At 37.3% G+C, this 13,935-nt stretch overlaps 1 protein-coding gene across 1 annotated transcript in view; it reads left to right on the top strand.

Annotated features, from left to right (window-relative positions):
- The window catches only part of SLC6A11 (solute carrier family 6 member 11), a 102,279-nt gene that overhangs the window by 933 nt on the left and 87,411 nt on the right, over positions 1–13,935 (top strand). Inside the window, exons 3-5 of the mRNA XM_009907623.2 lie at positions 3,312–3,446; positions 3,608–3,748; positions 5,154–5,244. Of these exons, the coding sequence (XP_009905925.1) occupies positions 3,312–3,446; positions 3,608–3,748; positions 5,154–5,244 (367 nt within the window). The remainder of the gene's footprint in view (positions 1–3,311; positions 3,447–3,607; positions 3,749–5,153; positions 5,245–13,935) is intronic.

The raw sequence follows: 13,935 nt of genomic DNA, 5'->3' as shown, positions 1-13,935 counted from the left end.
ATGTCGGGGTGTGTGTGGATAAGGAAGCACTAAACATCTGATCATTTAGAATAAAATTGTTACCTTTTTGTTTCCTTTTCATCCCCAAATTTTGCCTGATTTACTTCCAGAAGTTTCTTTTCTGTTAGTATGTTCACATGTTTTATTCTGCAAGGTTTGTAACGCATTATAAGCCAGTGCTCAGTTCTAGCAGTACACTGTGTGCTTTCTTCTGCATGTGAACGCAGACCCAAGCATACTTAAATTTAAGTTTGTCTGCCGTAGAAAAGAATGTCACAGTTTATTTTTCACAACAGTATAATCTGGAGATTATATAATCTGGAGAGGATGGATATTTGTTTTGATAATGCTACAAAGTTTACTTTTTTTCTTTGGCAGATAAAAATTTCTTTAAATCAAGTATACTTTTTTTTTTTTTAACCATTCTTTCCCAGATCACTACAGTAGGGTAGGGGAAGATGTAAAAGCTGCCTATTACTCAAAGAAGAGAACAAACCTTATGTAATTAAGAATAAGAATGTCAGCTGAGAGAGGGAAGAAGAGAGTTACCTTCCACAGAAGTATAATGTGATGTCTGCTAGTTACAGTTTGGTATAAACTATGTAAGATGTGACAGTTAAGAATAAGCACATCAGCTGTGACTTGTAAAGCAACAAGGAGAGAAAAGTATATTAAAAATTTAATTTAGAACCCTGTGAACTGGATTCAACTTTCTCCCCACCCAAGGCCTAAATCAGTGTTAGTGTAAGCATACAGGCTGGGTTAAGAATCGTGTGTTCAGTGGCTGATGTGCAAAGATCTGGTCTGTGACAGGTTTGTTTGTCATCAGCCCTGTGCCAATTTTCTGTCCCTTGCCCCTTCAAAACTAGACACAGTTGTCTGAACTCAGGAATAGTTTTGGCCCGTTTTGTCTGCTCTTTCTGTAAGGCTAATGCTACTGTGAAAGATGGGCATAGGGTTTGCTGTTCCTTTCTTCATGCATCTGTACTTTGGCAAAACTAAGATAATGAGAATTCACCTATTTTCAGACTAGTAAGCACTGCTCTTAGTCCATAAATATTAGTATGCACAACAGTTTCTCATTGATTGTCAAGGTTTTCCCAGAGAAGTTTTGGCAGGGGAGAAGATAGGATATTTTTTTCTTTATATGGTGAAGCTTTGTGTATTCATACAGTAGCCTCTATATGCCCAGTTGTATGCGTGTGCTGGCTTGGCAAAATGTGATGCTATCATTTTTAAGGCTACGCATCAGGTAGAAAAAATTCTAACCATATTTGTGGGTGATTTGGTGAAAAAGTATTCACTGAAATATCATTCTTAATCACAACTCTCTTCTTTAAGAGCAAAATTAATGTATGGACTAATTGGCCATGTTCTGGGACCATGGGAAATTTGCCATTGACTTTGATTTTATTCAGTGAGGGCTTGGTCTATGACTTGTGTTTTTGTAACTCTCTGCAATGCCCTGCTGGAATTAGACCAGAGTTGGACTTGTGTGGTAGGTGAATACAATGGTAAGATATATGAAATAGTTATGAAACAACTTGCTAGATACAGAATGGATCTAGAAGCAGTAGTGGGGAACTTATGAGGTCTGACCTTACTCTGAGTTGTAACAGGTAGTGTAGGCATAAGCTTCTTTTGGCTTTTCTTATGTAGTGTGGGTTTCAGGAATTTTTAAATTTTTTTGGGGGGGGTATATTTAAAATCAGATATTTCTTGGAATATGATCTGTTTGCAAGGTGGGAAACCTGATGGCCTCTCATTTTCAGAATGTACACCTGTTGTGCTGGAGAAGCAGAGTCAAAGCTAGTAACACCAATTTCAATAAGCTGACACATGAAACTTACTATCACCATGCATATGAGTGGGCCAAGCTGGATTTGATACTGTTCAAACCATTTGCACAATAAATTATATGGTGAAACCATGTTTGAGATGCAAGGATTACATCCTTTGTAATGTACTACCTGCATGTACTGCTTGAGATGCAGCTGAGCTATAGGCAAATTACCTGGTTGAGGGAGGAGACTACTCACAAAGGGATCTCTCTTGATGTGCTGGGTCTTCTGAAGGCACGTTGTGTTGATGCAAAATGGAATGAATAGTGGGATGCTGTCACCATTTACTAGGAACCTTAAACGACATTAATTAGTCTTGTGGCCTGGATATCACACATTGTGTATGTGGTACTAACCTTTGTATTCATAACTTAATTTGACAGTTAAAACTCTAGTTTTAGTACAACCTCAGATAAATTATTCTGTGCAGTACTTTACTGCACTTGCCTGCTTGCTTAAACCAGTAAAACCTTTGGTAAAAAGTGGCAGAATCAGTTATGTTGTGCTTCCTTCTCAGTATTTCCTTCTTTCATTGTTTCAGTCAACCAGCATACTCACTTGCTTTCAACCTCATCCTTTGACTTGTCAGAATGTCTGAGTACTTGGGAAAAAAGCAAAAAATTATTTATGCCTCATTTGTTAATTTGTTAAGGTGATATTTGTTGAGTTGTGTTTTGGGTGGGTTTTTTTTTTTTTGTTTTTTTTTTTAATCATTTAGGTTTATTTTTAAATGGAATGCCTAAAATCCACATTATCCACAAGTGATGTTATGCCTAACATGCATATCTTCTCCCATTTCTTTGCTTCAGAATGCTTTACAGCCACGTTCTTCAAGTGTTTTACCTAGTAACAGGACCAATCATTAAAAGAACACAATACTTCTGTATTTTGTTGTTGCAGGCAACACTTCAGCATTGAATTGTACTATTCATTATCCATGCTGGAGTTTACTATCAGTGTCTGACAAATGTTGATGCTTCGTTATTTCCTAGAATTTCACATAAACGTTTCTAACTGATAAGGCAAACCTGCTTTCCTGCTCTTGCAAGTAGCTTTAAATTTTATTTTGTTATTACCTTTTCATGATTCTTATCATCAGACCTATCCTTCTATAAAGGACATCTTGGATTTAATTTCCATTATACTTCATCCCTGCTTTCCTGAGAAAAGCAAGGAAGAGATGATAGTGTAGACTTGACTGGTGATGATCAGAGCAGAACTGTGGTCTTTTCTGTGTTTGAGAGCAAAATTTAGTCTGTACTGAGGAACTTTGCTCTCTTTAGTCCATGATGCTGGCTTACAGGTTAACTTTTGATGTTTGGGGCCAAGAATAAATGCTTTCTGTACTTTCAGCACAACACCTGAGAGGTGGCTAACAGGCAATCTTTCTCTTAAGAAAACCAATTTCTCATTATACTGTCAAGGAACTGTATTCATTAAACCCAATACCTCCCTAATGTTTTCTTGCAGGTGCCTTCCTTATCCCATATGTGGTATTTTTTATTTGCTGTGGAATACCAGTATTTTTCTTGGAGACAGCCTTGGGACAGTTTACTAGTGAAGGAGGCATTACATGCTGGAGGAAAGTTTGCCCTCTATTTGAAGGTAACAACCAGTTCTGTGTTCTACTGCAAAAGAACGTGTTAATTTTGAAGTAAATAAATTGTTTCAGAATTGAACTAAAGACATACTTATAGTAGTAAGCATTTGTTTTTAAATTACCTGGAAAGTAAATGTTTTCCATTCTCTCTCCTTCCCTCCCCCAGGCATTGGATATGCTACCCAAGTTATAGAAGCACATCTAAATGTGTATTACATCATCATTTTAGCATGGGCTATCTTCTACTTGTTTAACTGCTTTACTACAGAGCTTCCTTGGGCCACCTGTGGGCATGAATGGAATACAGGTATGACTGCAGCAGACATCCTTGCTGTAAAATACTTCCAAATAATTGATTCATGTATTAAAATGTCAGGAACAAAATTATTCTGGTAGAAAAGTCTGTGAAAATGGGCCAATCATATCACAAGTACACCATGATAAAGGAATCCTGAAGACTTAGTCATACATCTTTTGGTTTCAGTCATTGTGTAAGCATTTTTTCCTGCAGAATGTAATGTCAGATAGCAGAAGACTTTGAGTTTTGTTAATTCTGTAGGATATTCTGACTAAATCCCAAGACTCTCATTTGCAATCATGTCTATTCTCCCTGAATACAGTAAGTGAATTCTACTGAAGAGCTGATGACAGGTTACAGTCTTGCTCTTTCACTCTGATGAAATAAGGAGAGGAAAATATTAAATGTGGAACTTTGGATTAACTCTTTTAAATGCCAGATGTTGAGGGATAATGTTCATCAAGCTACTTCTGAAAATTTAGTCACAGAATCCTTACTGCATGCAAAGTAGTGTCTTACATGAAAGATGAGGTGTGTGTTAATAAGAGTTTGCAGTATAGGGCTCTGCATCTGTTCTCTCACTGATATTTTTGCCTGTAATGCTGTACCTACTGCATTTGAGGATCACAAACATCAATGGGGAGGAATACATATGAATACCCTTATTTCCAGGTTCCTAAAGGTTTTGCATTTATGCCTTGTATTTGCTCAATTTCCAATCATGTACCAATTTTACTCTTACGATTTTTATTAATTGGTCAGCATTGTGTTTGCTGAGCACACCCAAAGCTGTGAAATCTTGCAGCTTAGATTGCCAGGGAATTGGCCCCATAGATGTGGAAAGCTTCTGTATCAATTTTGGCAACCCTGTGAAAGATCTTTGATCACTGTTCAGGTAGTAAACGTCAACTCAGCAATGCTGAGGTGCTTTAATTTCCTTTCCCCATATGGGAGTGACTTTTTACTTGCCATCTTAATGCAAATTGGAAACTTGTTGCAGGCAGTGTTTCATATGCCATGTGTTGGTACTGCCCATCAAACCAGCAGCTGGAGGAGGAGTATGTTGTAACTCCCAATCAATTGCCTCAGTTTCCGAAGCATCTTTTTTTTTTGCATCAGATGTTTTAGTAGCCCATGCCACTGCAACTGAACCTTTGGAAAGTGTCAGATGAGAAAGTAGCATGCTGCATAGGTATTTTTCTGGGCCAGCCTTGTGGTCTGGTGATCAAAATGTTGCAGAAGTAGCAGCTCTGACATTTTAGTGTACCCAGAAATCCTTTAACCACATAGAGGACTTGTGTTACAGTATGGTGGTTTTGCAGTATGCGTAAGTCAGAAGATGCACAATGAGATGTGTACTTACATGTTGATACAGCAAACTTTTTTGTTTGTTTTGTTTTGTGTTCTTTTATAGAAAACTGTGTGGAATTTCAAAAACTTAATATGAGCAACTGCAGTCAAGTCTCTTTACAAAATGCTACTTCTCCAGTGATGGAATTCTGGGAGTAAGTGCACATAAACTTTGCTTTTGATCAGACTATTCCTTCTCTTCCCATGTTCTGATCATTTACACATGGTTGGGTCACATTTAACCCTATGGCACTTAGTAATGTGAGTTCATCTGGAAATTCTCTCATACAGCCAAAGAGAGTCAGGATGAGAGTTTTAACTCTTTTTTAGGGGATACAAGGAAAGGAATTCCATATCCTGAAAGAACATAGAACAAAGTGTGCCACTTGCTTGGGAGCTTGGCTCCTGCTGCTGAAGGAAAGAGCCTCAATCCCATACTAATGAGGAGGCAGAGGTGAAAGAAAGAGCATGATTTAAAATATTTCTTGTTTATTTCCATGATATTTCTCCTCTTGATTTGGGAATTGCATTGTCACCTTGTTTGAGTTAACTAATACTTTAGCTTCTGTATCTAATTATGTTTTAAAGGACTATGTGAGGTTAGTTATTCAGCCATGATAATGTGGGAGTTTAACTCTCTTCTCTCCTTGAAGCTGATTTCTAGTTAGAGACATAGAAGAGAATTGTGTCTTAACAAAATACAAACTGCTTTTGTGATGGCACACATTTTTTACTTGCTATAAGTATTTAATTAGTACATGTGTAGTCACATTTATTTCTTGCAGGGCACAGTGTATGTCAAGGAAGTCATAGAAATAGAATGTTACTTCTAAGACTAAGTTATGTCCCAATTAAAAATGTGCTACAAGATTGTGCACTCCTAAAAATTTTTGAGGGTGTGTTCTAATCCCAGTTATTTCATTATTAAGATAGAGTCTTATTCTGAGGCTGTTTGTCCAGAGCTGTGTTTTACATTCAGGGCAACAATAGCTACACTTTGAAAGGATCATATATTAAGACTATCCTTGAAGTGGGAGCTCTACATTGACATGATTTTCTTTAATGTTAGTATATGCTCTTGTCTTTGCCTCTGAATGTCTAAGTCTTGTTTATGTCAGTGACCTTAGCCTTCTTGAATGGTAGTTGTTGCTTCTTGAAGGTCTCTTCCAACTTGGTTTATTCTATTCTATTCAGTAAATAATACTGTTTTATTTGACAATAGTAAAAAAAAAATCCCCAAAACCAGACCACCACCACCACCAAAACAGCACAGAAAACCCCACTCCAACAACAAAACCAAATTAAATCTAAGTAAAGCATGGATTTTTAATTAATTTTTTTAAGTTGTCATTGTATTTTCTGTTAAAGTTTTCAATAGTCTGAACACCTAACACATTAAATCAAAATATACCTAATCCATCCACCTCCTGGCTAATGTTTCAGAATAATCAAGAGTTTCTTCTGTGGCCTCTCTTACTGCTACAGCTTCATCTTTTTAACAGAAATATCCTTCAGTTCTTTGGGACAGCTAGAACTAAGGTCTTAAACAGAGTAAATGAGCAAAGCATTTTCTCCAGTACTAGCCTTACTTACCAACTGTCTTTATTTTGCTGATTCAACAACATCCAAAACTCAGCAACTGGTGGCAATTTTGTTTATCCAGAGAAGCAGACAATGTTCAGTTGAACTATATGGAGGGCACTGACTACATTTTATGTTGTCATGCTTCTAGGTGTGTTGTTTGGGGTTTTTTCTTTGCTTAGTACTCCTCTTTTAATGTCCCAGATTCCCACGTCCATGTTATTTTGATCCATGTAAATCCATTTTAAACATGTTCCCTTATCAAAATCCTCTATAAATAAAGCTAAACAAGCTGTATTTAAACAAGTTAGAGGGGGTTTTAAAACCTTCAAATTTTGGACATGTTTGTCTACATGACATTGGCTGAGTTAGGAATGAATTATGAAACTAGAAGACATTCCTTTAACTTGTTTTACAGGTGCATGTCTACAAAGTAGAAAATGCACACTCTTAAACACTTTTAAACACACAAACCAAAAGAGAAAGCAAACCAAAGAATTTGTTAGTTCTTTGAAACTTCCTTCTTTGTTGTGTTGTGGCCAAACTTTATGTAATACTATCAGTTTACTGGCCAAAATAGCTTAAGGTATTACATTTATTTTCTTTCTCTGTCCAAGCAATGCTCAAGTTGTGTAGCTTTTGACCTTTGGACAAGAAGTGCTAGCTCTTCCTCCTGAAGGAGGTATTTGCCATGTTAAAATTTAACTAGGTATGATGATGCACGACCCCAGATGTTAAAATAGAGATGGCAAACTAATTTAGAAGTGGAAGAATGAGCTTTAGTAGATATCAGGACAGATTTTGTATTAAAATAACTAACTAGAATGAACAGAAGATTATAATTAAGTTCTTTATCTTAAATATATAGGGCATAACTACACAGCAGAGGAATTGTTGTGTAGATGTGCAGTACAGATCAGTTAATATGAAATAAATATTAGTAAATATTAATATGAAGTAAATAGGTTGGACTTGATGATCTCAAAAGTCTCTTCCAACCAGGTTAATTCTATTACATTACTAAACTAGTTAATTTGTCCAGCAAGTCATCTTACAAACCATAGATAAGTGTTACTAGAAAAGTTGTTTGCCTGTGCCAAAGAAGTCTTGTTCACAATGGTGTTGCTTTACTCCTTTAGAAATTCTGGTGTCAGGAACCATAAATTCATTGAAAGACTCTTTTTGAAACAAACAGTAAAAGGAAAGTTGTTGGGGTAGGCTGCACAGAGCAGATGCTCATGGCTATTTTTGGAACTCATGTGGACAGTGTGAGAACCTTCTCTGCTGCAATAACCAACCACAGGACTGAATTAATTTGCATAATGACCAGGTTCCTTGCAATTAATTGTTGCCTGTGAAGGGAAAGGGGAGGCTCTAGGTTTCTTCTGAACAACTACAGCATTCAAAACCTTCACACTTTGCTCTCTGTGAAGACTGTAATTGGAATTCCTCTAATAATGGTGACATAAAATCAGTTTATTGTGTAAAAGATTAGCTGGGGTAAAAAATATTTGGGTTTTGTGATGTTTTTATGGTGTTTTGTTTTGTTTTGTTTCTTTTACCATCTACTCATGAGATAACCTATAAATTGGAGCGGTAGTTATTGTGAGTAGTGATCCAGTTTGCTTAATGTATGCGATCCTGTTTGTCTGTAGAGCTGAATGCTGCATATGTAAATTGTTAGGTGGAAGTTACATCTTTCCTTTGGTATGAATATCACATTACCAATATTTGCAATATCCTCTTCTATTTTTTTTTTAATTGAAAACAAACAAGCAAACCCCCTTAAACCCTCCCCCCCAAAAAACCCCAACCTCAAAAACTGACAAAAATACGTTTACACTAATGTCTGTTTTACTTGTCTTAAACTGTATTTCTTTCGAGCTCAGTGCTCTCTGTCCAAGAGTTAGCGATGCTGAGGGATATGTTGGTTGTCTTGTATTGTACAACAGACCAGATTGGTACTATGTTAATGGCAGCAGAGGCTAGTAGCAGAGACACAAGCTGGATTTGGTTTTGTGTGTCTGCGCACAGGTAAATGAACATACCAGGCCCCAACAGTAGGCTTTACTCCAGGCTTTTTCTCCCCTATTTTACTAGTACTACTGTTAGGTCTTTCCCATCATTTAGGCTCAAAGGTTCCACCCTTACTTACTTGTGACTGGAAGCAAATCCAAATCTTCAGCTGTCTTGAGGATTGCAGATAAAGATTTCAGCCCCACTGCTGAGGTATTTATAGCTTTTATTGCTTCTGTGGTCTTGGCTACTCCTAAAACTGTGGCTCAAGTCAAGGAACAACTTGTGTAAATGCAGTGATGACTGGGGGATATTTTTCAGTACTATGGAGCTTTTCTGGCATGCAGACTAATAGTTACCCTTCCTTGGGTATGCACAGAGAGGATACTCTTTCCTTGCTACCCCAGAAGGTATAGACCCACTTCCTCTGATAATTCAACATTACCTACCAGCTTTGATGGCAGGGTCACACAGAATGAAGGCCCACTTAGTATTTGAATGATTGTTTGGGGGTGCGGGGCGGGGGAAGAGATAAGTACTGTGGTAGGTCCTAGATGCTATTTTCCCCTCGGTGAACATAGAAGAATCTCATATACATGCAAGGACCTCAAAATTTACAATATTTTCATGAGCTTGTAATTGATAACTACTTATGTGTAGCTATATAGTAAAAATGGTCTGACCCTGATGGAGGAACGGTAGGGAATGTCTGGGAGTTTGGACCCTTTTGCATTGTTTTCCTACTCAGAATGCTTGTCCCTATTAGTATTTTATATCATTTGAGTTAGCAGACTTGCCAGTGATCACAGGTATCATTGTTGACAACCATGGGGAAAATTAGGAAACTAAAGTATTTCTCGCCTTGCTTAAAGAGACCTTGCAAGCCATAGCCCTGAAGATTCCTATTCCATCTGTGTATAGTTTTCTAAGGTAAGCAGGTGAATCAATCAAAGTTCATTTTTTATTCATCAGACTCTCCGATGTTGTGTTCCAAAGAAGGACAGCAAGTGTCTGAGCCTTCAGTTTTCATTTCATACTGCTACTCAGTATTCAGAGACCTTCCAGTTAATCACTCTTCATGGTGTTTCTCTCATCTTAATTGTATGGTTTGATTAAGGGTTTTCTGAGAAGCAATAATAATAAATTCAAGGTACAGTGTATAGAATTTTTTGTGTCCAAATTTTAAACAGTTAATGGTGGGAGCTGCAGTAATAATTGTGGTGTGTGAAATTATCAATGCATTAAATCAGTCCCAAAAAAGAGAGCAGTGGCCTTGGATGAGGTTATATTTATGGCCTGGAAAACAGAACAGAGAGAAGATCCTTCTCCATTGCTCTTTATGTTTTCCTAGGGAAGGAATGTGCCTGGCAGGTAGAGGGGGCATCAGCCATGTCTGTGTGCTCTTTTGGCTGCTGCTCCAGTCTGTCACCATGGGCAAGAATTTGAGGTTTCTAGTGCCTGGGAAGGGAGCTGAGTGGACAGAGGACCCATGGTTTTTTGGTTGATTCCACCTCAATAGTTTTTTATTGGCTGTATTACAACAACTTAGTCCTCTGTTAAAGAAGGTCTAGTTGTTGGCCTGTCATTCTCTGGAGGAGGTGACACATCCTTAGCCTTTCCAAGTAAAGCCTAGTGAGAAAAACCATTTTTTTTGTCTAGGGAAAAGAAAAGGGGCTGTTCTCAGCAAAAAGGAAAAGGCACAAACCCTTTCCTTGAAAAGTCAAAAAGAGGTTTTCCTGTTTCATTCAGGCTGCAAATGACTGCAAGAGTCACATTGTGGTTAATCCCCACTACTCCATGAAAAGTCATTAGCAATTTGAGCCTGATCATGCAGTGCTCAGTACCCAGAGACCTTCAGCACCTTTCAGAACTAGACCCTTTGTGTGTGTCTTGTAGAACATTCAGTTGTGCCAGGCTTGCTTGGTTTCTGTTCAGTTCATAAGAGGCCGTGTGAAAACTGCTTTTTGTTTGGAGTCATGTGAGCTCTGTATCTGGTTGTGCCTCAAAACCACTGACTTTGCCTGGTTTTAGCTGAAAAAAGTAAATGAGATAGATGTCAGAATGCCAAGCCAATTTCTTAATACTAAGAGATGAATGTTACCCTAAACTAGGCAGATGAGCTTCCCTGGGTTTTGGCTTTATCTTGAACATTGTACATAATGTTTTCATTACAGACAGAAAACAATCTTAAAAGTTGCAAAATCAAGTATTAATGTATTAGGAAATACTAGAAGTAAAGTTGTGCAATTTTAAGTCCACATATTTTATGAATAGGATCATATTTAGTTGAAGAGCTGCCTAATACTTTTCCAATAAATCTCTTTTTTCTTGCTAGAAAATGGATAGGGAGGAAACACTGTCCAGATACTTAATATTTTGTTCTCTTTCCATTTTCTTATGATTTTTATTATCATTATTTTTAGTTTCCTGCTCTGCTATTAATTAAATCAAGGATTCCTAGGGTACTCGTGGTGTCAACAGCTTTGCAATCGTAGTTATCTGGATTATTTGCATGTTCATTTATCTTCCCAAAATCATGATAAGGTCAAATTGTTTCCATTTTAAAGAAGAGAATCTGAGATTAAAAGTGACAGTAAGTATGAGAGGATCAAGGCATATTTTCCATATTATTTAGCATTAAGGTTGAACAATTTTTTTTTCAATTAAGAAAAAACAGATTATGTATGAAACTCCTAAGATAAAGTTACTTAGTTGAAGGCATTGTAACATTTGCTTGAAACAAGTAATTGCTTTTTTGTTCCAAATAAAACATGTTATTTTTGTGCACTTGCCTGAAAATCTAAGTGATTTATATATACATATACATACATATAAACCCCCAAAACATTTACTTTTGTTGTATTTGGTCTAATGACTCAGTATTTGGAAATCTCTCTTCATTGTATTTTGCTTGCAAGAAGCTGAAGACATATGTTCCACTTCAATTTGCTTGGTAAGGGGTGGAAATTTCACCATCTTCTCTTGAATCTGCTCTACTTCATGTAAAAGTTAAATATCCATGAAGTACAGTCTGGGATGCTACCATCTAACCTCTCAGGTGGTTGCCTTGACCAGATGCTTACAGGATCATTCTCCTACTGTCTCAGTACTTACATTGATGGTTTAGATTGAAGGGAATACTTACAGACAAGAACTATTGAGGAAGGCCTTCTGATATTTTATAGGTCAATAGTTAGGCCATCCAATTCCAGTCTTTATGCCGATAGATGTTTAAATTTTTATACGCAGTACTGACAGGAGAGAGAGAAAGCTTCTTCTGAGTCTACCTGCTGCAGAGGAGCAGGAAGATGATAGCAGGGGAGTTCTCCTGACAGAAAACTTTATAGGCTTTAGGGCAGAGGAAGTTTATGAATATAGATTTCCAGGATGCGGGATGAGGTTTTTGGCAGTTTGTTCCCTGTCCTACCTTCTTCTCTGTTTATGTGAAGCAACTCTTCGTTCTCTGTATTTCTAATCTTAGTTCTGGACACATAAGAAGGTTAATTCAGAGGGACCCTAAATACAAGCATGCTTCTGGAACACTGGTGAGCTATCAGTTCTCCTTACTTTTTCAGTTGACCTGTTTCTTCATGGTCCGTACTAGTGCCTGCCTGGCATCCCTACTACAATTATCAAGTTTAGTATCTTTCCTTAGAATGACATCTAGTCCTGCCATTTCCAACTCCTACTGCTGTCACCTTTATATTGTAATTCATCCTCACATCTTTTTTTGGGCAGTGTAAACTCTCCTTCCCACCTACAGCCTCAAAGTCATTTTATCCAGCACTAGCTGGGTAATGCCCACCATCTTGTCTCAGAATGGCTGCTCACTGATCTCCAGTCTTAGCTCCCTAAACATTTTTCACCTGCTCTTTGAATTAATTTGACAGCTAATCAGACTGCTCTTTCTTCTGCTCATTGCTTCTCTCTCTCCCTGTCTGCTACTGAGAGAAAGTTTAGCCTCCTTGTCCAGACAGTCTTGGTCCGATTGACCTTCAAGTCTCCCTCATTTCCAGTCTTCCAGGTGTTTGTATTTTTTCAGATGTTCTGCAAATCGTGTAAAGTTAGTCAGTGTGCAGCCTTACAGCATGTTCATAGAGGATTATTAGGAATATTTAATCTTTATCCTGATAAAGTTTGTTGGCAGCAGGTCCTTTTCTTTTTTTCTTCAATGCTAAGGCTCTTAGATTATGGCAAGAAATATTTTTTTCCCCCTGTGCCTGTGCTTTGAGTGCAGCCAAAAATTTACATTAACATTTCCGAAGCTAATTATTTTACAAAAACCTTTGTTTAAATAGTAGGAGTCTGAATAAGTATTTTTGTATGTGGAAACAGGATTTTATAACAGAAAGTTTGAAATAATAAAAATTAGACGTTAGGAGACCCACCTTTGGTTTGGAAAAGTAGCTTTAAAACGTTGCAACTCCCTCTTCAGTAGTTGCAGGTACTTAAAAGTGTATAAATAAACTTCTATTTGTTTGTGAAGGTACCACAAACAAACTTTGTCTTTTCCTAGTTTTTGAGTGATATTGCTATTTCAGATAGCAGTCATAAAACATTTATTTCACTATCTAGTACTTAGAATGTCTTTTGGGAACTTGTAGCATTGAGTTGGTTCCTACAACAAAATCTGGGAAAGTTTTGGCCTACAGCGTTGGCAAAAATAGAAATTACATTTTTGTAGCAAAGATGATATGTGAGGTATTTAAAGAACCCCTTAATTACACAATTATAAAGTACTAGCAGTAGTTGAAACTCTACTAATGGTTGAAAAACCTGCAGGGAGGGGCTGGGCAATGTGCTTAAAAACTATGACTTTTAAGAAGCTGCTGGCTCAAATATCCAGACTGCTGAAGAATGTGAATTTTTGTTCTGGGTTTTTTTTTTTAATGAATTGGAAATATGAAGAGCATTTCCATTGTTGTGAATGTAGGAGCCTGTGTCTAAAGATGTGTGTATCTATAGATGCACTTTCTGATGTTGTAGGGAAAGATACATTTAAGCACAACACAGTTTGCTCAATAAGCTAATAAAAATGTGAAAGGTCCAAACCTGCAATACCTCTGTTGTGCCATGTGAAGTTTGGCCAAATCAGTCAGTTGCAAAACATGCCAAAATACTCAGGCATGTTCTTCCTGGTTTTGCCAGGGTTCTAATCAGTTTCTGGCAGAGTTTTTAATTTTTTATTTATTTTGTGGGGGGGTTACTTATAGAAGAGGAGACCTCTTCTGAAAGGGCTGTCAGTTATG

This window comes from Dryobates pubescens, chromosome 1 (genome assembly GCF_014839835.1).
Source record: "Dryobates pubescens isolate bDryPub1 chromosome 1, bDryPub1.pri, whole genome shotgun sequence".
In the NCBI taxonomy this organism is placed as follows: domain Eukaryota; kingdom Metazoa; phylum Chordata; class Aves; order Piciformes; family Picidae; genus Dryobates; species Dryobates pubescens.
The sequence above is the reverse complement of the archived record's forward strand: the minus strand, read 5'-3'. Positions and strand labels throughout refer to the sequence as shown.